We start from the raw sequence: 22,824 nt of genomic DNA on the forward strand, positions 1-22,824 counted from the left end.
ACATTTTCAAACACACACTAGTTGTATGAAAGTACCATATTCACACTGGCATAGCACATATGTACATGCAATACATTATTGTAGTAATGTAATGCACATGCATATAAACACGTGTGTGTATCGTAATACATCTGATGCCATTGTAACTTTAGTCTGAGCTATTGTCGAGTTGTTGTAAGGTTGTATGATGTACAGTGGTGTTTTGCTTGAGCTTGTCTATTCGCTGTTGTAGTTGTTTGCATGATTTTACATTTGTTGATTAAAGAATTACTATTCTATATAGCCATGATACCACAATTATGCAGTGGCCATGTGATTTCTGAATATGCATAATGAATTGAAATATCATGTGCATCTTTTATGTATACGATATCATAGGTTTCATAGCCTTGATTTCATAGGCCAGGTTATGTGTGGTTGTCCTTTCTAGCTCTTATGATAGTAAATGTGATATAATTACTGCTATGAATGTATACAAATCCATAGATCAAGGTGTACACTATGTAATAATTATAATCACTGACATTTGTTATGTGATTGGTTTGTGTATTGGTTTTGATTGTAGGAGTGGCCTAAAGTTGATAGGAGATGCTTTGTGGTGAGTATTTCTGAAATTTAATACTTTTGGTTTCAGTTTGTATGTACTTTAATTACACATGATAAATGAGATAATCACGTTTAGTGTTTACTATTACTTGTTTACAATTGTTGACAAAACAGGCTTCCACACACTTCCAGTTTTATGATTTTAACCCTCTAACTGTCAGGTTTTCTGGTGAAGCATATACCATGGGATGGGGCTATATTAGCCAACCTGTACAGATATTCACTTAGTACCTATGTATCAAAATGATCCCCATGGTCTAAGGAACTAGATTGAATAAAATCACAAAAACAGTAAAATCAGCGAAAAACACGATCCTATCTCTATCAAACTAGCTAAGAGTGTATCAAGACACACGGTAGTGTGTCGTGCAGCCCAAGAAGCCGGCGCGTAACACCCGTGAGTATATTGACAGGAAGAAAGAAAACGCAATTTTCGCACCTCCGTAGCTCTGTACTGCCTTGATGAAACAAGACGATTTTTGCTGTGGACATGCCCTCCAACTGCAGCACTCCACATTCCAAATTTGAGCGAAATCGCTTCGCGCGTTCCCGAGATATGCGACTTCAAAAATTGGCTCGGTTTCTTTGTTTTTTTTCTTCTTCTTATTTTTCTTTTTCTTGTCGCACACTTACAAAAACTGCTATAAAACTCGAACGCCATATCCGATCGCCTTGAAATTTGGCACACAGAAGGGGGATATAAAGGCGCATCTCGGTACCAACTTTGGCTGGAATACGATAAACAGGCAAAGAGTTATGAGCGATTATTCACAAAAAATAACACCAATATGTTGTCACGCCTACAGGGTAAACTGCGCATGGGAAGAAGCTGAAAATCGGTGGGTAAATAGGCTAACTATTGAACCTCAAACCTTTTGTGGTTTGAAAGAAATCGAGCTAAAAAACAGGAAGATACAACGAAAAAACCAACAGTGTGTAACAATTACGCAATAGAGATTAGCTAATAAAAAAAAAACGACTGCTTGCCACGCCTACCAGATAAACCGCTTGGGGTAATGCTTTGAAAATCGTTGTACAGATGGAGTAATCATCTTAGAAAGGCTCATCAATGGTGTAGAAGAATCAGACTTAAAGCCACGGAGTTATAACACGAAATCCAACTTGGTGCAGCAAGTGCGAGATCGAGATACTCTAATAGAGCAGTCATCCTAATAGAGCAGTCAACCTGAAGAGAATTCAAGAGATCAGCTAGAAATAAGAAACCTGTATAGAGATCAGCTACACACAAGTCACCCTGTAGAGAGATCAGCTAGAAGAAGTTACCTTGTAGGGAGTTCATGCAACTGTGGAAAGAGATAGTTCAGCTAGAAAAAATCACCTTGTAGAGTTCAGCTACAAAGAAACCACCATGTAGAGAGTTCAGCTACAAACAAATCGCCCTGTGGAGAGATCAATAGAAGAAGTTACCTAGCAGAGAGTTCAGCTACAAAGAAACCATCATGTAGAGAGTTCAGCTACAAACAAATCTCCCTGTAGAGAGATTAGCTAGAAGAAGTTACCTTGTAGAGAGTTCAGCTACAAAGAAACCATCATGTAGAGAGTTCAGCTACAAACAAATCTCCCTATAGAGAGATCAGCTAGAAGAAGTTACCTTGTAGAGAGTTCAGCTTCAAACAAATCACCCTGAAGAAAGATCAGCTAGAAGAGGTCACCTTGTAGAGAGTTCAGTTACAAAGAAACCACCATGTAGAGAGCTCAGCTACAAACTAGTGACCTTGTAGAGACATCAGCTAGAAGAAGTTACTTTGTAGAGAGTTCAGCTACAAAGAAACCATTCTTTAAAGAGCTCAGCTGCAAACAAATCACCTGTACAGAATTCAGCTACAAATAAATCACCTTGTAGAAAGATGAGCTAGAAAAAGTTACTTTGTAGAGAGTTCAGTTACAAAGGAACCACCATGTAGAGAATTCAGCTACAAACTAGTGACCCTGCAAAGACATCAGCTAGAAGAAGTTACCTTGAGAGAGTTCAGCTACAAAGAAACTATTACTTAAAGACCTCAGCTGCAAACAAATCACCTGTACAGAATTCAGCTACAAACAAATCACCATGTAGAGAGATAAGCTAGAAGAAGTTATCTTGTAGATAGTTCAGCTACAAGCAAATCACCCTGTAGAAAGATCAAGTTACCTTGTAGATAGTTCAGCTACAAACAGATCTCCCTGTAGAGAGATCAGCTAGAAGAAATTACTTTGTAGAGAGTTCAGCTACAAAGAAACCACCATGTAGAGAGTTCAGCTGCAAAGAAATCACCCTGTAGAAAATGCAGCCACAAACAAATTGTCCTGTAGAAAGATCAGTTAGAAGAAGTTACCTTTTAGAGAGTTCAGCTACAAAGAAACCACCCTGTAGAGAGATCAGCTAGAAGAAGTTACCTTGTAGATCGTTCAGCTACAAACAAATCACCCTGTAGAGAGATCAGCTAGAAGAAGTTACCTTGTAGATCGTTCAGCTACAAACAAATCACCCTGTAGAGAGATCAGCTGGAAGAAGTTATATACCTTGTAGAGAGTTCAGCTACAAAGAAACCACCATGTAGAGAGTTCATCTGCAAAGAAATCACCCTGTATAAAATTCTGCCACAAACAAATTGCCCTGTAGAAAGATCAGTTAGAAGAAGTTACCTTTTAGAGAGTTCAGCTACAAAGAAACCATTCTGTAAAGAGCTCAGCTGCAAACAAATCACCTGTACAGAATTCAGCTACAAACAAATCACCCTGTAGAGAGATCAGCTAGAAGAAGTTAACTTGTAGAGAGTTCAGCTACAAACAAACCATCATTTAGAAAGTTCAGCTTCAAACAAATCACCTGTAGAGAGTTTAGCTACAAACAAATCTCCCTGTAGAGAGATCAGCTAGAAGAAGTTACCTTGTAGAGAGTGAAGCTACAAACAAATCACCCTATTGAAAGATCAGCTAGAAGAAGTCACCTTGTAGAAAGTTCAGTTACAAAGAAACCACCATGTAGAGAGTTCAGCTACAAACTAGCCACCTTGTAGAGACATCAGCTAGAAAAGTTACCTTGTAGAGAGTTCAGCTACAAAGAAACCATTCTGTAAAGAGCTCAGCTGCAAACAAATCACCTGTACAGAATTCAGCTACAAACAAATCACCCTGTAGAGAGATCAGCTAGAAGAAGTTACCTTGTAGATAGTTCAGCTACAAACAAATCACCCTGTAGAAAGATCAGTTAGAAGAAGTTACTTTGTAGAGAGTTCAGCTACAAAGAAACCATTTTGTAAAGAGCTCAGCTGCAAACAAATCACCTGTACAGAATTCAGCTACGAACAAATCTCCCTGTAGAGAGATCAGCTAGAAGAAGTTACCTTGTAGATAGTTCAGCTACAAACAAATCTCCCTGTAGAGAGATCAGCTAGAAGAAATTACCTTGTAGAGAGTTCAGCTACAAAGAAACCATCATGTAGAGAGTTCAGCTGCAAAGAAATCACCACTGCCCAAATTTCAAGGCAATAGCTCTTTCCAATCTGAAGTTATCAATTGTCAAAGTTGGCAAATTGTGTGTGGAAGGTCCCTTTTCGCAAATCCAGTCACATATGTATTATATATATAATTTGTACATTTACTGATAAAATATTTAAATTACATCTACTTCATCTTATCTTCTACCTGTAGTAAAGAAAAAAAACATAGGTTAAAAAAGTCCCAAAGCTGGCCATAGGCCGGCTTTGGGGTATACAAATACAAAAAGAAATGAAATCTAATCCAAAACAGCCAAGCTGTAAAAAAAGTGTGCGGTTCACAAAATTTACCTGAATTGTCATTATTAAAATTTTTACCATTAACCTACCATCACAGCCATTTCTTGGCCGCCACCTTGGATTTCACATCTTTTTTCACCATAGCCTTTCTGAGGGCCGCACACTTTTTTTACAGCTTGGCTGTTTTGGATTAGATAATACTACTTCTAATTCTATTCTAAGGCATTAACTTACGGAGACGATTCACATCAGCAAGAGTACATAATATTTATATGGGGGAGAGTATCTACGTAACTTGAAATGCATTCACCAAACACCCTGGGTAAAGTAATAGCTCAGCCCTTTGTGAGAATAAAGGCTTTGCCCTCATCAATATAAACCAACACCAATCAACAGTTCTCTGTTTCCAGTGAAGGTGGTGATTTGATGAAAGGTGAACTTTGGTGAACTTTACCCAGGGTGTTTGTACAGAGAGATAGACACTCTCCCCTATATAAATATTATGTACTCTTGACATCAGGTATACTTTCTTCGAGTTTTCCACTGTCACACCACTGCACATGTTTAAAGAAACACATGGCCACCATGCCGTGTCTTGAAAATGTAGCTTGTACCTGTCCCCATTAAAGATCATCTTCTTTCATTCCTTCTTAATGATAGACATGATTAACAACTAACAAACGAGTCTTCTTTCACTACGAGAAATTTTCCGTGATTATGTAACTTTCACACAATAATCCACGAGGGATCCATTTACCCCAGTAACTGGGACCCTGTGGGCAGGAGGATTTCAGGGTAAGCACACTGCGTTAATAAATGCACAAACAAGCTGTAACCAAGTCGAAATTGTACTCAGCGCGTAAGTTATTAGATCGATCCACCATATGGCAATTATGACAGTTAGAGGATTAAAAAACTAATACTCAATGTAGGAGCATGATATCAGTTTCAAATATTGACCTGTTATTTCACAATACTATGTAAGAATTGTGTGAAAATTTAGGTCAATAGCATACTTAATGGTCAAGTTATGGTCAACATATTGAATGTGTGTGGAAGCATACATGTTTGAGTCTGGTAAACCTTCCTTGTTGTCTGTCTGTAATGAAATATTTATGGTGCAGGTGTATCCAGTTTATAGATACATAATAATTTTTTATCACAATCAGTTGGTATATATGCACTGAATAGTTTACTACCTGCTGTTCCTGTACTCTGCCATGTAGTGATGGTTCTAGGATTTGTTGATTCTGTTTGGCAGTTCTGTGCAGTTTTCTTAAAATATATAACTAAGATTTCTCTTGAATATAGATTGCTTTGAACCCGTTGACATGTGATACATGCAACTTTTACTATTGTTCCCCTATATTTACCACCTTAAAAATAGAACCTTTGTACTTCCCTTACTTATACACTGTACCTAAAACCTGCTTTACATGTACACAATTCTAGCCTTGCATGAGCTATGTACGTATCATAAATTTGCTTATACACTACAACTTGGCTGCTGTCTACATAATACTCTGTATAAACTTGGCATTTCTCATGTATCAGGACACGTGATAGTGTGTTGTGCGGCCAAATACAGCTAGTGCAGATGCGTGAAAGACAAGTGTATATTTTACAGGAACAAAGAAAATACTGTTTTCATGCCATCACTGAGATACATGTATGCACCTTCAAGGTTCATCTTATTTTCTTCATATTTTTCTCTTAATCTTCTTATGTAAATTTTCTTTTCTCACACTTTGGAAAAAATGCATTAACTCGTGCTTGCGTTAGTCGATTAACTTCACATTTGGATGGATAATGCAGCACATTTACATCCCAATTTTCATACAGATTGAACTAAGAGTAATGGAATTATGTGTGATTTTGAAAAGTTCAAAATCGATTTGTTGTCACGCCTACAGGGTAATCCGCTTGACAGAAAAGCTTGAAAATCAATCTGTATCATAGTGCAAACCTTTTGTGGTTTGAAAGTACTGAGAGGATTAGCTAAGGAGATATAAAGCAAATCCAAACATGTGAAAAAAGTACTATCAAGATAATTGATAATTTAATAGAACAGTCACTGAAATGTTGCAAGGTTCGAACCAGGGACCTCCACACCTATACCCAAGCCCTTTATAACACTGCCACTGCTGTCAGTTGCTCACCTCACTCAATTTCTACCTTATAGATGAAAGTTCTAGTTTAGTACACTAGAATGATAACTTGTAGGTCTATCAGTGGAAATTCTAGAACATTCTATAAGTACTTGAACAGTATAATTATCCATTTCTGCTGTGGGGAAGCTTCTTCAGGTAGGGCATCTCCCATTCCTAATTTGAGTCGAATCTGTCCAACTATCATTGGGGTATACACGCCTTCAAAATTCATCTTGTTTCAATTCTTCATATTGCCATGCAGTCTGATGATTCCTGAAATAAGGAAAAAAAAGTTAAAAGGAATTATCAAAGCCAACCATACTATGGGCTGGCTTTGGAACTTGCAATTACAAAAAGAAGTGATATCCACACAAAACAGCTGAGCTGTGAAAAATCCTGGGTGAAAAAGTTGTGAAATCAAAGGTGGCAGCCAACGAAAAAACTTAATGGCTGCAGTGATGTTAATGCTAATAAAGTTTAATAATGGCTGCATGCATTGTTAGAATACAGGGGGGGGGGGGGGGGGGTAGGACAAGCCCACGTGAATTCGTAATGGCATTACGTAAGGCCCTTAGCGCTACTAAAATATACTCAAAAGAAACGGATTCTTCTACCTCTCTATAGGGATATATCTAACACAGACAATCGTTTGTGGTTGTTTGATAAAATTAAGGCAGAGACCGTTAGTGGCGAATTGGTGATCGCCACATGTCGTCATTTCGGAATGCTGATTTCTTAGTAATGGTAAAAGTATTCCTTCACGAAAATGACACCTTCGTAAAGTACAAACATGGTAGAACTCAAATATCTATCGAACCTTGTCGAACCTCTTCATTGATATTTTGTACAGTAACCATTCACTCACGTAAAATATTTTCAAGCATCGCTTAAGTGCACTGTGTATGTACATCAGTTCACGTGGGCTTGTCCTACCCCCTGGTTAGAATATATTAGTATTAACATCATTGCAGCCATTTTTTGGCCTCCATCTTTGAATTCACAACTTTTCCACCCAGGCTTTTTAAGGCCGCACCTTTTTTCACAGCAGCTGTACAATTGATGTCAATGGTTAGATGCAAGGCATGCATGTTTTGCTTGCTACTAATGCACTTTGAAGGCCATAAAAAGGCTAAAATTTCTTCTTACTGTAGACTATTACTGTAGGTTTTATATACAGTAATATAAAGTTTCTCTAAGGTTGATTGATACGAGCTGCTATATGGTGGAAGAGCCTTTCCCACATAAGAAACTCATGATATTGTGCCATTTTGGTATCATTTTCACACCCAAGTACATGCGTTTCTTTTTCTGTAGCCTCTGTATACACCTTCTGGTATCAATGATACATGGCTTTCTAGAACCGCTTTGGTGATTAGAATTTAACAGAGCAGTTTGTAAATCACATCCCTATTTCAAAGGCTGTGTAATTTTGTTACAATTTCGCCCAGCATTGTTATACCGTCATGGTTCTGTTCTTGTAACTCAGCACAGTTGTTGTCTAGTGAAACTGTGTGTCTTTGAAGCTTTCGTCCAATGCTCAAAGAGTTGAACAAAGCTAGTAAGATGGTAGGTGACACTAATCCATCTCGCTAAACCTCCAAAACTCTATATCTATGGCCAATAAACGTGATATGCAGTACAATTGAAACACAGCAATTTCTGACATGAGACGCTGTTTCCAATCCCTTTTAAGAGAAGTATATCTATAGTAAGATCAGCTTTTCTGCATGGCCATAATTAAATTGAAAACCTTTTTAGCTAAGAAATTTTAGCACCACTATCTATCACAATTTGCAATTACTTTAGTGGCTCTCTCTGTAATGAAATTTTGTTTCAGGTACACTGTAATTGTATTTCACTGTGTGGCAGTTTAGAAATACACTTATTGTTGGCTAAAATCTGCAGGTGTTGTGAAGACCAATCAAATGAAACAGATATTAATGCAGGTAAATAATACATATCAGCATCATTTTTATTGTATGGATGGTAATGTGTTTAGTGTAGTTTTCCATAGTTCTAAGGCAATATTTTTAACTTTACTGTACTTTAATTAGCCATTTTGCACTCAATTTCCATATGTAAATAAATACGTGTGTGTATACAGCTACAATAATATACTAGTACAATAAAAATGAGGCATGGTTCTAATGATATAAGGAGCTGAAACAAGAGATATAAATGATGCTATCTATTACCACAGAGGAAAATCTCTACATTGGCATGTTACCACCCCTTAAATTCCCAAGTAGGGATTTCCCTACAAAGGTGTGTGGTAATAGCTACATCATTCATATCAGTACAAGTGTGGCAGTGACTGCTTTATTGGAGTATCTCAATCTCGCTGTCTAACCTTGAGTGAGTTATTCAACAGATTAAGGAGTAGAGTTGCCCATGTATTGTTTGCTGTAGCTATTGCAGCTAGATCATTATAAATTATTAAGGAGCATGGTAACTGTCCTTTGAATGGTTGTTAAGGGAGTGGTGGCATACACTGATCGTGTACTAAATGTCCCTTGGTATGACTCTCTAATATGAAGAAAAAAAGATGTTCTTATAGTTGAAGATAAAAGGAAAGGCAATTGTGGCATGAAATGGTGGCTGTACACTACTTCGTTTGGCCTCTAGCCTTGTAAATGTGATCAGGCAGGAAGGCAGGGAGGCAGCCAGATCAAAAATTGGGTTTGGAATTTTTTTGCAGGCTTCTGTGTGTGTTTTCAAGTTTTTATTGCTGGACTTGATGTTAGATGCATCCAAACTATTCCTCAAAGGTGAGTTTCATCATGTATGATATTTTTAGGGTAGTCTTAATGGCAGTATTTTGGCAGTCACCGTACGTTTATGGGGAGAACCCAACTAAAAAGTACTACCATACTGTTTGATAATATTTTGTGGTAAATTATAATGCTTTAACGTATTACTGTTGTGCTTGTGTAGATAAAATTATGGACTGTGAGAATAATCCTAAAGTAAGTATGTTTATTTAGTGTGATGCCTAAACTTGAGTTTACAGTATGTACATAGGTCCACACTACATATTTACATACATATGAAGTAGTGTACATATTTGATAGCTATACCACATCTGCAAGGGATTTGCTTTAGTAGGGGTTGGTGAGAAATCATATGGTTTTGTGGATTTTCGCACCTTGAAAAACAGCCTTGAAATAAGATTTACCGAAAAAAAAGTATATATATGTACCACTTTCACACCTCAGATCAAAGGAAGCCAGTGCATATATATGTCACATATTGCACTGGTACAGAAAAGTTAATGAGATATACGCACTGTACCAGTGTGTATATCTTGTTAAGCCCACTGCTTTAACGAGATATAATCACTGTACCAGTGCGTATATCTCATTAACTCAAGATATTGCACAGTTAGGTGTGCATATATCTCGTTAACCCATTCCATGAAATCCTCTGATTTCTTTGATGTCCTTTGCTATCTCTTTGTACCATTATATAGTCGCACATGTTAAGATTGATTGTGGGATTAGGTTTATTTGTAGTTTCTCAAAAGTATGTTGAATAATTCCTCTGACTGAAATGGAGCTGTTTCTAATGCAGGTGAGCTGTTTTGATAAGTTCTAGCATACATAATATACCCCCCTGGATTGGAAACTAGTAAGCGCCACTGGTTACAGGCTGGTTTTGTGCCCCCTTCAATACCAAGACACATTCCTCTTGGTGAAACAAGGCTCACCACTGGTAAAGGGTTCTTTCTCAAGATGTTTTGGAAGCCAACAGCAAGTTTCGAGGCAAATTGGCTCTTTATTGTGCAAACGGTAGAAGTGAAACTGAGTACGAGATCAGATGGTTTGGATACATTCAAAGAAAACACCGAAACCCTGTATACTACGCCCTTCGCACCCAGACCATACCATGGAGTATTATTTGATGACTTCGTAGTATAAATTGTGTAGCGATACTGTCTAGAATCACAGAGAGAATGTGCTTCCAGTTTTGCCAAAAAACCATCCCTAAAACCTGTAAAGAAGTTATGGGAAGGCATATTATTTAGCCGAGGCAATTCTTTATAGCATAGTTAACCTTGTGATACTTTCTTTTTCTACCTACAGCACTTAGTATAGCCAAGAATGTGTTTCCAAAAAGCGTATAGTTCGCCATTGTAAGCCTTCCGACCAAAAGTGATGCGAATTAGTCAAACTAACCAAAAAAATTATCATAACAACTCCACAAGTCATTCTCGTAACGAAGTAAAGTCGTTAATGCCACCGTTCTGCTGTAATAGGATTAAATTTGTTGAGGCGCGAAACACTGGTTCTTGTACAAAGTCTATGGGCGCGCAGCGCAGTTTCCAACCCAGGGGGGTATATTATCTATGGTTTAAGACATCTGTCTCAATGTTACATAATGCTTGCTAAGTAAATTGAGCCATTAGAGGTGAAGTGATATTCATGCGTGACTATAATTTTATTCATGGATACAATTTATTCACGATTATTATAGTAAATACCTGGAAGCACTTATAACAGCGTTAAACCATCATTATAAGTCACACTTCGACTCGTACGGATTGCTAAATAGATTGAGCCATTCGTGGTGAAGTGATATTCATGCACGACTGTAGTGGCTATACTTTACTCACGATTATTATAGTGAATACCTGGGAGTACTTCTACCAGCGTTAAACCATCATTAACAAGTCACAAATTAATAAAAATCAATCAAAATCAAATCAATCAAGTTGCGTTTGAATGTGCTGTGTCTTCTTGCTCACTGTATAAACCCACAATCGAACTTTTCATATGTTCGTGTCGTTGCACGTACGTTTGAGCTCTTAGCACAGCAAAGTCTTGTCGTTATTCTTACGTTGTTTCCAGTTTCCACTATCGAAATTCACAAATCCCAATATAAATACACTCGTGAAGCATGCCAGCGGTTTTTCACACCTGTAAATGAGATTAACCCACATGGCACATATTAGTCATACCAAGGGCACTTGTGCTTTGCCTGATATATACGCACTCGTGCCTGTGGTATAACTATTACATGTATACATCCGAGCAGGGGGAAACTGGGGCATTCTGCCCTGGGCCCTAGCCTGAAAGGGGCCCCAGGTGGCCCCATGAAGGGCCCCTTGAATACCTGTTTAAAAGATCGATATACTCTAATAGAGCAGTTACAGTATTCTTCAGAGGAGCAGTGTAGCTAGCAAACTTATAAATAGGGAGATATGGTTGATGAGGGGTAGCTATTGTCATTGTTAACATGTAATGACCTTTCTTATTTTTTTTTTTGGTCTTCAACTTACAGCTTGGGTGATGTTGCGATTCAGAATGGAAACCTCCTTGCCCCCGGGGTCCCACTTTAACTCTTTGCCCTGGGCCCCTTAATTTCTCTGGGCAGCCCTGCATCCGAGTCTATTGCCTGATAAGGGTGAAGGCATAATATCAGCAAGTACTAAACAGTCGTGGCACAAGTGTTGAATACAACTCCAGCATATTCACTTAACTAATAAGATCTCCCAAAATTTGTTTTAGACTATCGGTTTACTATATCACTTAGTCACCTACATGTCCTCAAGCAATTTTGTATATGATGAAAAAGATAGAACAATCACTTAAGGAAATAACAAAGACACACTGCAGTACCTGGTGTCTTTCCATACATTTTTACAGCATTGCATGCATCACAACTTAACTTTCACCATCTGATCATGAATCGCTGGGTAACTATTTTTGGCAGTAACAGTAAAGCTTTATTTTCATCATTAATGTTTACTGCTACTACTGCACTCACTTGTGCATGCTATGATTATGAAGGTGTACTTTTGAATCTTTGCAATGGTTAGTCTGAACACGTTATAGAGTGAGAACTAAGTGATTTAGTAACCCCTCAGGCCATGCCCTTGTTTCATCGCATCAGGATGCAACATTTTCAAGCCTTCAGGGTTACTAAATCACTTGTGTCTTGGAGACTATTATGTTACTAGCATTTAAAAAAAGTTAATTGAAGTAGGGATCTATGTAATAAAAAGTAGTGGAACAGGAGATGAATGATGGTGTTACAGCATAGCTCGGTGGGAAAGTCCCACAATACTTGATATCGAACCAAATAATCATGATAGCTAATGTTCCAAAGTAGGGACTTTCCCACCAAGCTATACTGTAATACCATCATTCATCTCTTGTTTCACTACATTTTATTGCATAGGTCCCTATTTTAATTATTTTAATACTAGCTAGTTTGATAGTTTTTGTTGTAGCACAGCTAGCTACAGTGCAACTTGTGACTGTTCTATTAGAATATCATACGTTGTACTAGAGTAGTGACTGTTGTATTAGAGTATCTCAAGTCAACCAAGTGGCGTGCAGCTAGCTAGACCAATAAGGAGTGAGATTATCTTGTTTACTGTTAAGTAAATAGCTAGATTGTTAAGTGGAGTGGTGTCTGTACTCTATTGCTACTAATCCACCTAGATATTTATTGGTCATGAACCTATCATGAACAGGATCCCAATCACGAAGTTGCAGATATCTAGCTAGTGGCTAGTATATCTCTTATAGTAGCACCGGGACTGAAGCGCTTCTGAAATCCAGCTCTGAAATGATTTTGAGTTGTCTATGCTGCTGAAGGAAAGTGTTGATATGAACATTAACACGGTTTTGCTGGATTAAGAAGACAAGCAGCCTGATTGAAGATAAAAGAAAAGACAAGGCGCAGAGGGCCTACACTCGTCGGAACTCTAAAAGGCACATCCTACTGGTGAGTTTGTTATTGTGGCATGAAATGGTAGCCATGTGCTGCTTCGTCTGGCCTCTAGCCTTGCAACTGTGGTCAGTGAGGCAGTGAGACTAAAATTCGAGTTTTAGTGATTATTAAAAAAATTCTATATCTTGCTACCTGTAAGCGTTTTGTTACATATATTTAATGCTGTATTATACGTATATTTTATGTATGGACTAGTACTATTCTGTAAAGGTGATTTTTGTCATGCATGATGAGTCTAGGATGATTTTCAAAGGTGGAAGTTTGGTGGTGCACGAAACTTTTGTGGTGATTGGTACTATTGTACTGTTTGATACACTAGCATGTGGTGATGTATCGTAGGGTAATATTTATGTAACACTTTCACACCTCAGATCAAAGGAGCTGCCCGGGCTACATTTTGTATGTAGCCCAGCTAACCGGGCTACAACTGGGCAGTGATTATATAGATGTTGAGGCAGAAATCAATTGTGGAGATCGATTAATACTCACGTGATTATAGGATGCTCGAGTTGGATTTTACCATGAAAAACACTCAGACGGAGAGCGTTTTGTTATCCTCACTATCCTACGAGTTGAAAAATGTTGGGCTAAGGTGAGAACCAGTGCTACAGTTTATTCACCGATCGTTTCTGAACATTTTCGAATACAGACATGCTCCCATCACAAAACTACCACTCTGCATGGAGTAACCACTCTACAAGCAAGCTTACCTGTATAGGCCTTTAGTGAACTCTGTACATTTTCCATAAATAATTCAGTAGCATTGATTAAAACATTTAACTCGCGTAAGTGAAATTCTCAGTGATATCTCTAGTATATGTCCATTCATCATAACAGAATGTAACCGGAATATATTAGCTACTGACCCATAATTGAAAATTTTAGGTATGCATATATAATAATATCCAGTGGCTGCACTCATATTGGCTTGAGTGATTGATCACCCTGTACAGGCTATCAGCCTTATAAGTGTTACATATTAGTTGTAACATGGGGTTTGAGGGATTTGCCTGATATGTAATGTATGCCCTCGGGCCTGCAGCCCTCGGACAGTTAGGCAAACTTATTTTGTATGGGCATTCTTTCCTGAACAATCCCTAGATATAATCTGGGAAAAATACCAGGAGAGCGGTCTATTCATGGTTGTGGTGCTCTGTAGCCAGTTCAGATATATTGTGCATTTTAATTGCTTGTTATATCAAGCACCTTTACATTGTGGGATTAAGTTTGAAGTAGATTTAGCTGGACATATGTATGACAAGAAAGTACCACTAAAATAATTAATCATCATTGGGTGATGCATAGACAAAATCTTTCTACACACCAGCACCGCTTGACAACAGTTGAACAGACTATGAACAAGATCGTTGCATTGATGCAATGTTATTGATTAATAATATTGACAACTTCCAATATACATAAACTTATTTAGTGGGTCCATAACAGGGTTGGACAGCTTAGAAATATAGAATATTGCAACTACAGTGGAACCTCTCTTATCCAGGTGGTCTGGTACATACTACTGTCCATATCTCAGAAATGTCTGTAACTAAGAATAACATGCTATTATACTAACTAAAATACGAGTAATGTTATTGCTATCAGTTAGTGCTATCAGTTAGTATTATCAGTTAGTGCTATGCAGTTTAGTGGGCAAGGGGGAAGTCACTACAGAACAACCATGGTCAGCTGAGCTGTAAAAATGCATTATCACTTAGCAACCAAGAGGTAGTTATTATTAGTAGAATAAACCAGCCACCGAACAGGTAAACAGTAACCTTTAGGCTCCCTCCTTGTGCTTTCATCTAAACCAAACTTCATTATGGTCAATACACTACAAGCCCACATGACTACTTTGGGCTGTTCGGACAGTGGAGGTGCCCGGATAATAGAGGTCCGGATAAGGGAGGTTCCACTAGTACTATTTAAAACATTCACTTGGCACTGTATTATATTAGTTGTAACATGGGCATGAGAGCTTTGCCTGATATGTGTGTGAAATATATTGGCCTCTGCTGATATGCTGTAGGCTGATAGTAGACATACTAATGGGCTGTTTGATGATGGTGTAGTACAGTACTTATCAGTGCATGTACCAAATTCCAATTTTATGGATGTACGTATAATAATAATAAGAATCACTTTTACTGTTTAGGGAGGGGGAGGAACTAAGAAACTAAGTACTGCTAGGTACGTATATGTGGTACAGCTTTTATATATGTAATAGTCTATGCGGTTGCATGTATGTAAGTACGTATACAGTATTTGCCATCAGTAAATACTGCATGTACATATGTGTGTATTTAGGTATTATAATAATATGCAAAAGGATCAAGACAATGAATTTTAAAATACTTTCCACAAAAGCAATCTAAAACAAATGCCCTTCTCTTTTTACAATTCTCTGTCATTTTGTACTGTAAAGCTATTATTATTATTACAATGTAACACTGCCAATGTCTACAATTTCTACATGCTTGTTTTATGAGACAGTGTACAATTTTATTTTCATAAAAGTCCATACTCAGATGGTGTACAAATGTGGTTGATGTTCCTATCACACTAGTTTATATATGGATTGTGTAAGCTGTATTATGTTGGTACGTATAGCACCTGTCTGCAAGTTGAGGCTGTGCTGAACATAACTTTTTTAACGTTCACAGGTGTTAAATTAATACAGCCTTCATTTATGCAGTAGGATGAAGTTTCTTTTAGCTTAAGACTTTATCTTTTTGTATGCTGCAAATACATAAGACATGCAATTACATAAATAGGATTGTTTGTTAATGGCAAAATGAGTTTGCATGCATGCACAACATGTATACACACTTACCATGCATTGCTATATTTTGTGTCATACAGAAAAGTATTTTGCTACTGTCTGTTATGGGAAATACCGCAACCAAGTACAGAAATTTTTGACTGGGAAAATGGTTAGTCAAAGCTAAAATCTTGTAGATGGCTATATAATCAAAACCAATGAGAAAGGGTGCAGCCATCAAAGGCATTATTTAGTTTGAGAAAAATGTGACATGAAAGGATGGTGGCCAAAAAAGGCTGCAGTGACATAAATGAAAATTAGTTACAAATTAAATGCCACTATTGGCTGCCACCCTTGATATCAAACTAGGTTTTTTTGATGACTGCACCATTTTTTTCACAGCTATGCTGTTTTTTGATTAAATATCATGTTGTTGTTTTTTGCAGTAAGCAACTCCTGAAGTTTGCCTACAGTTGTTGCATCTGTGCCCTAGTTTACTGAAAGTGTTTTCGTAAAATGTGTACTGCTGCTACCGCCACTGCGGCTGCTGCTGCTGCTGCTGCTGCTTTTATTACCTAGCTGAATATTGTATCATCTAGTTGAATGCTCTAGCAGGTTTCAGTACATAGCTGAGCCCTCAAATAAGTTTACTCTACTACAGTGTAGCTGAAAATTCTAATCAGCTCATAACATAGCTGAATTCTGTAGCAACTTGTTATATACATACAAATATAGCTTAATGCTTTAAGAGGGGTGACTGCATGTTAGCGTATCCTGTTTGCATATGGTTGACTGAATTTTGAAATAACAATTCAAACTGAACATTAGAAGTTTTGAGATAAACATTCATAAGGAATTCAAACCATTATAACTTTCCAAGGATAGCAAGCATGCATATGAAATTTACAGAGGAGATGAATCAACTTATTACTTTTCAGACCACTTCCAGTACTTGTAGCTGCTTGTAGGGTTTCCAGTCTACAGGTGAGGATGGCCTAAAAGAGTAACATCAGATTGGGCACAATTATGTATATTGTATTGTATGAAATTTGTTAAAAGAAGTGGTAGTACAACTACAAAATATCTGGTCGATGATTTTGATGCTATCAAAGGCCAATTCTTAGCTGATATTGTCATGGTTAAAGAACTACAAGAAATTCAGGATGATTTAATCAAAAATGCTGTTTTCATGCATCTGTATCTTGATAGCGCCTAAACAGAAACTAAACATACTGTGAAAACACTGCCTCATGTTTGGGTACCTTCTATTCCACTGAATCCTCTCTGCCATTACTAATTAAGATACACCCCATCAAAGTTGATTCCTTTGTATTTTTCTTCTTAATTTCATACATTATAATTGCTCATGCATGCATGCTTTCGTCGATTGATTTAAAACTTGGACAAGCATATTATAGTACATTTACAGTCCAATATTTTATGCTGATTGGATAAGGGAGTAATAATGAAAATTACAAATGTGATTTCTTATCACACCTACAAGGTAAGCAATAACTTTAAAATCGATCTTTACATGGAGTAACCATCATATGAATCTCCATGGTTTGAAAGAAATTGAGATTATGGGTACAATGAAAAACCAATTATGTGTAACAAGCATACAATCTGGTTCCATGAAACAAATACAATTTCTTGTCATACCTAATGAACAACCGCTTAAGGTAATGAGCTGAAAATAGGTGTGTAGATGATTTAATCACTGTAGAAAAGCATTTCGGTAGTTTGGATTATAAAGCCCATTGAATTAAAATGCAAAAGCTAATTAATATGTACATATATGACAAGATTATTAAAAACAATAATTGCACATCAGGTAGAATCAAACTAACATTAGCCACACTACCATATAATTAATTGGTTTTGACCCTTCAAACTGGACATCTTTACTGGGGTGGCGTGGTGAGCTTGAGCAGGAATTTCTGGTCTTGAATGGCCTGGTTTGGCAAAAATCAGTGGATGCCTGACAAAGTTGGCCAAACATTTTTTGTGTTGATTTTGCTGCATGGTTGGACCTCAGTCGTGGTCTGCCTCCATTTTGAAGCCTATCTCCCGCTTTCTACCCCTTTATGAGTACTTGTGATATTACCTTGCTTGTTCAACTGGTCAGATTTTTTATTCAGCCGGCTGTGGGCGCGCCTGGTTTACTGATGTGTGTGTGTGTGCGTGCGTGTGTGTACCTATCTACCTATCTATGTTTGTCTGCACGCACGCGCGTAAACAAAATCGTTAACTTTTATGTAAGAAGTAAAAGCGAAATGAAGTCTGTATTGCTCTGAGGTGGTTTCTTTTCGGCAGTCTGAAATACGGGTTGGCGACTCTCCTCAGACTTTGTGAATATTAACTTCCCCTTGGGTTTTACAGGCATCTAACAACTGAAAAGCAACTGTGCAGGCCTCGTAGACTATCAAGAATAGTCTATCCCTTCGAGTTGGAAAGGGGGTGTATCCCCTACGTTACTGAAAGAAATGAAGAGCAGCTTTGAGGCTTTGTTGATAGAATTTGTGGGAAAAAAAACACAATAGTCAAACTGTAAAACAGTTTAGAAGATACTTATGTGTGTAATGTGTTGTTAAAAGCGGTTTGTTAAACAAGCGCTTCCTTAGCAGTGCATAGCAACATAATTCAAGAATTACAAAATTTTCATAAATTACAAAATCCGGGAATTACAATAAATTATATATTATTGCGCAACCAAAAACCTATTGGTTAAATGAATAGTTGGTTAATTCCAGATGAGTTAGCAAGTGCATGGCACCTGGTTTTTAGAAGTAGCACTTGTTAGCTATTTAGCTCCTTTTAATGCACACTTGTCTGTCATGGTTGTGCTTTGCTGTACAACTGCAAGCCACACAATGTTTCAGTAGCTATGTATATCTAATATCCATTTAATAACCTTTTTGTTCCCTTTTTTTGTTGTATTTAGATAGACGTAATGGGATGTCTCTTGTAAAGGTTGGTTGGTTAAAAACTAGTACTGTACGTACAGTGTATCTATTATGTATATTTTTCATTTTAGCCACTTGAGAACCCTAGAAACAGATGCTATTTTAATGTCATTATACAAGTAAGTATTTCATTTTCCAAATCTATTAGCAGTCAACTTGTATAGAGCTTTAAAGATTTCAAATAGAAAGGAAAATCAGGAATTTTAGGTTGATTAGGGACCAAAAAAGTAGTGAAACAGGGGAATACCTATTTTTAAGTAGTTAAACAAGAGAGGTTCCAGATTATTATATACACTAGTACACATTTGGTCCCTATTACTTTAGTCTACATCCATGACTGTATTAAGGATTACTGAAATGTCCACTAGTATATCTGAAGGTATATCTCTTGTTTCCTTATTCCACTACTTTCCTAATCCAATTTAAGATTCTTAGTTTTTCAATTTACTCGTGTATACCAGTGCATGTCACATAAAAATAGCACTAGGCATGCCATAAAATTAATTTTTGTGTTTAAATGCTTGTCCTAATAATCACTTACTGACAAGGTGAAGTGGCCATTGTGCTTTGTTTCAGTAGATTGCAGAACTATTGAGAACTTTTATTCCCACACCGTAAACATTCCATGCTTTGGGTTTGGATAACTTGGAAATCCATTTGTAGTGATGCCAGAGCAGCCGGAATAAGGAAAAAAGATTATCATGGCTCAATTACTGTTTAATCTGTTGTATGTACAGCAAGATAAACTACAAGGAACCTTATGGAAATACTCACAGTACAGCATGTTTCAATACTTCTATGTACAGTATATTCTGCCAATTATACAGCATACATAAAAACAGTACGAGAAGTATCTCTGCAATCAATAAAACTGGCGATAAGTGTTATAGCCAGTCACAGGGAAGCTGTATAATGCTACTACAAATTGACATCTTTGCATTGTCAGAGAAACTGACTGGGACACAAAGGAGGGAAAAGGTAAGTCCAAAATGCATATACTGTGGTATGGCAAAAAATCAAGCCCATACGTAGTTGTAGCCATTATTGAGGTTACACAAATTAGTCAGTCAGTCAAGCAGTCAGTAGATTTTGTCAAATTTTGTAGCAACATATGGAAGCATTGAGAGTCACACTGAAGGCACTTTTGGGCTTGGTTATACCTAACCAATACTGCTAAGGTGCCATGATGGTATTGTTAGGCTGGTTTTAGGGTGATGTTTTTGGTCAGAAATGCCCAAACCTCATGATTCCTGGTATAAAATACTATCATACTGTATGATTACTATGGTGCATAAAGAATCAACAAATGAAAGGCACTGTCCGGGCATATACTCTATGTTATATATAATGTAAACAAAAGCATGGGAAATTAATGTTGCAGTATTATAAAAGTTGGGGTTTATGATGTTTTGAAATCAAAGGTGGCAGCCAACCTCACCAATAAGGCTACCTTCATGCTGTGTCTATTTGTGATCTTATTTATATAAAGAAATATGTAACCCGTACTATTTATGTGGTGCACACAGTCAGTGCTGATGAATACATACTACATATATATGTACTGTAATATGTGTGTACCGTAATTTGCTTTTTATTCATTGTAATTTTTGTATGCAAAACTTGTACAAAAATTTCTTACATGAAATGTTTTTACATAAGATTGAACTACTGTAATAGAGCAGTCATTCACATAAATCATACAAAAATAATTTTCCATAAAATATTTTATTAAGAAATTTTTTTGCATGAGAATAAAGCAAATTACAGTATGTTGCATTACAGGTTATCAATCAAACAAAAGAAATTCATGATATGCTTAAACTCCCACACCACTATACTCTACAGTCAACAACAGTAAGTTAAACTGTTATGAGTGGCATGTTCCCCAGTTGTATGTATGTATCTACATCTACATCCTGCAGTATGAATACATACATCAATATGTATAGCAGCATATTTTGTATTGCAGTATGGTTTTCAATTCTTTATATACATGCAGGGGCGTAGCTAGCCAGACGGTGGTGGGGGGCAGGCATCCCCCACAAAACACTCGACATTGTTCATGATTGCACAAAAGGATAATGATCCAATGATGGACTAGCCAACATATGGTGTTGTATTATTAAAGCTTATCTATATAACTACTTCATTACTGATTGCTACCAATTATCACTTATCAGTGGAAATATTTTCATCAAGCATCATCGCACGTGCCACAACTGTATTCCAACAAATTCATCCATAATCCAGTAGAACTATATTGTGAATATTTTAGTACAAATACAATGTGTCACAGTTACTTATGTCAGCCACAGTCTGTGCTGAAGTCCTAGCACACTGGCATAGTATGACGAGCTCACTCACTTCAGCCGGAAAAATTCAAACGCCATGTATTGGCACGAAATCCCAACTCTACATCTTTCCCGTTAGCAGAATTTGTAAGCTTGTGACTGATCATCTGACTGACTGACAAAGTGAAAAAAATTAAACTGGCATGCCACTACACTGTACGAAGATCCAGTGTGATTAACTTGGGAAAATAAAGTTGGTCCATTTAACACTTTATCACCTCGTAGGTTTGTAGCATCATTGCATATCACTTGTCACTTCTGAGTTGCGACTCTTGCGAAGTCACTTTGAGCGGGTCATCTGTCTTTAGATTCGAAAAATGCACTATCACGTGAGTAGTGTAGGGTAAATATAGAATTGTGTCTAATATTTTCGTTGGCGGTGAAGGCATAGTGTCTACACGGGGGAACCCCTGGAGATTCGGACATACCTTATTTTTAGCACATCGTTTTATTAATTGCTTGTAACGCGCAAGAAATCATCGTATTATTATCACCATTCACAAACGATTGAATGTTGTGTGCACTCGCATAGTAGCACACAAACAGTAATTTGGAATGCGTGTCAGTTACTGGAACGCTTGTGACGGAAGTTTTAAAAAAAAACATCACTTAGTTACGGGGGGGGATGCCTCCCCTTGCCCCCCCTTGGCTACGCCACTGCATACATGGCATATTTTTTGATCAATGCAAGATATATTACAAATTCTTCTGCATGCAGCAGGGCTTTAATGACTGTAAACATTTTAGATCTAGATATTGCTTTTATATACATGACTCAAGAAAATTTAATCTTGTCCATCCCTTGCTGTGGAGTGTGTACAGGAAACAATACATGCAACAAGCAAAACTCACTATGCACTGTACACAATACTGAATGCAGGCGCAAATACTAAGTTTTGTAAATATAATTTAGTTGTAATGATTGCAAGTTAGAAACTAAAGCCTAAAGCTACACATCTTATAGGCAACAAAGTACAGTGAAATTTGTGAATTGATTCTGTTTGCTCAACAATTGCAAGCAACTGTATTATTCACTTGCAGATTTTTTCGTGTCTCGAGTTCCAATAGTATTTAAGTAGGTTGAACATGAAGCTTGTTAAGTTACAATAATGTACTATAAAATTATACTGAAAGTACAAGTGCTTAAATTTGCAACCATATTGTTCATTTGCATTAGTCTACAAGAGTTGGTATAGGGTTTAAACATTCAACATAAATATTGCAAATCTATCAAGGAAAAACTTTAGCTTGTCATGAATACTATCTGTCTGCCAGAAAATTTTCAAAAGTCTCTAATAGAACACACAACATAAGCTTCTTTGTGAAGTTTTGAGTATGTTTTTAAAGCTTCTTGAAATGTTATTAAGGCAATTGTTATACACCAGGAAATTAGTTTTAAACATGCTTTGAGCTTTCCAAAATAGCCTCAAAGATCCGTTTTATTCTTCTCCTAATTTTACACATCGACAGCCTCCAGGAAGCAGAAATCAGTAGACATTAATTGCAGGTTTT

At 37.1% G+C, this 22,824-nt stretch overlaps 1 protein-coding gene across 1 annotated transcript in view; it reads left to right on the plus strand.

Annotated features, from left to right (window-relative positions):
- LOC136257636 (ubiquitin carboxyl-terminal hydrolase 2-like) overlaps positions 1-22,824 on the plus strand; it is a 34,094-nt gene that overhangs the window by 2,572 nt on the left and 8,698 nt on the right. Inside the window, exons 3-10 of the mRNA XM_066050887.1 lie at positions 566-598; positions 8,402-8,442; positions 9,431-9,462; positions 15,390-15,424; positions 16,097-16,167; positions 18,940-18,968; positions 19,033-19,080; positions 20,744-20,815. Coding sequence (XP_065906959.1) covers positions 566-598; positions 8,402-8,442; positions 9,431-9,462; positions 15,390-15,424; positions 16,097-16,167; positions 18,940-18,968; positions 19,033-19,080; positions 20,744-20,815 — 361 coding nt within the window. The remainder of the gene's footprint in view (positions 1-565; positions 599-8,401; positions 8,443-9,430; positions 9,463-15,389; positions 15,425-16,096; positions 16,168-18,939; positions 18,969-19,032; positions 19,081-20,743; positions 20,816-22,824) is intronic.

This window comes from Dysidea avara, chromosome 6 (assembly GCF_963678975.1).
Source record: "Dysidea avara chromosome 6, odDysAvar1.4, whole genome shotgun sequence".
NCBI classification, from domain to species: Eukaryota; Metazoa; Porifera; class Demospongiae; order Dictyoceratida; family Dysideidae; genus Dysidea; species Dysidea avara.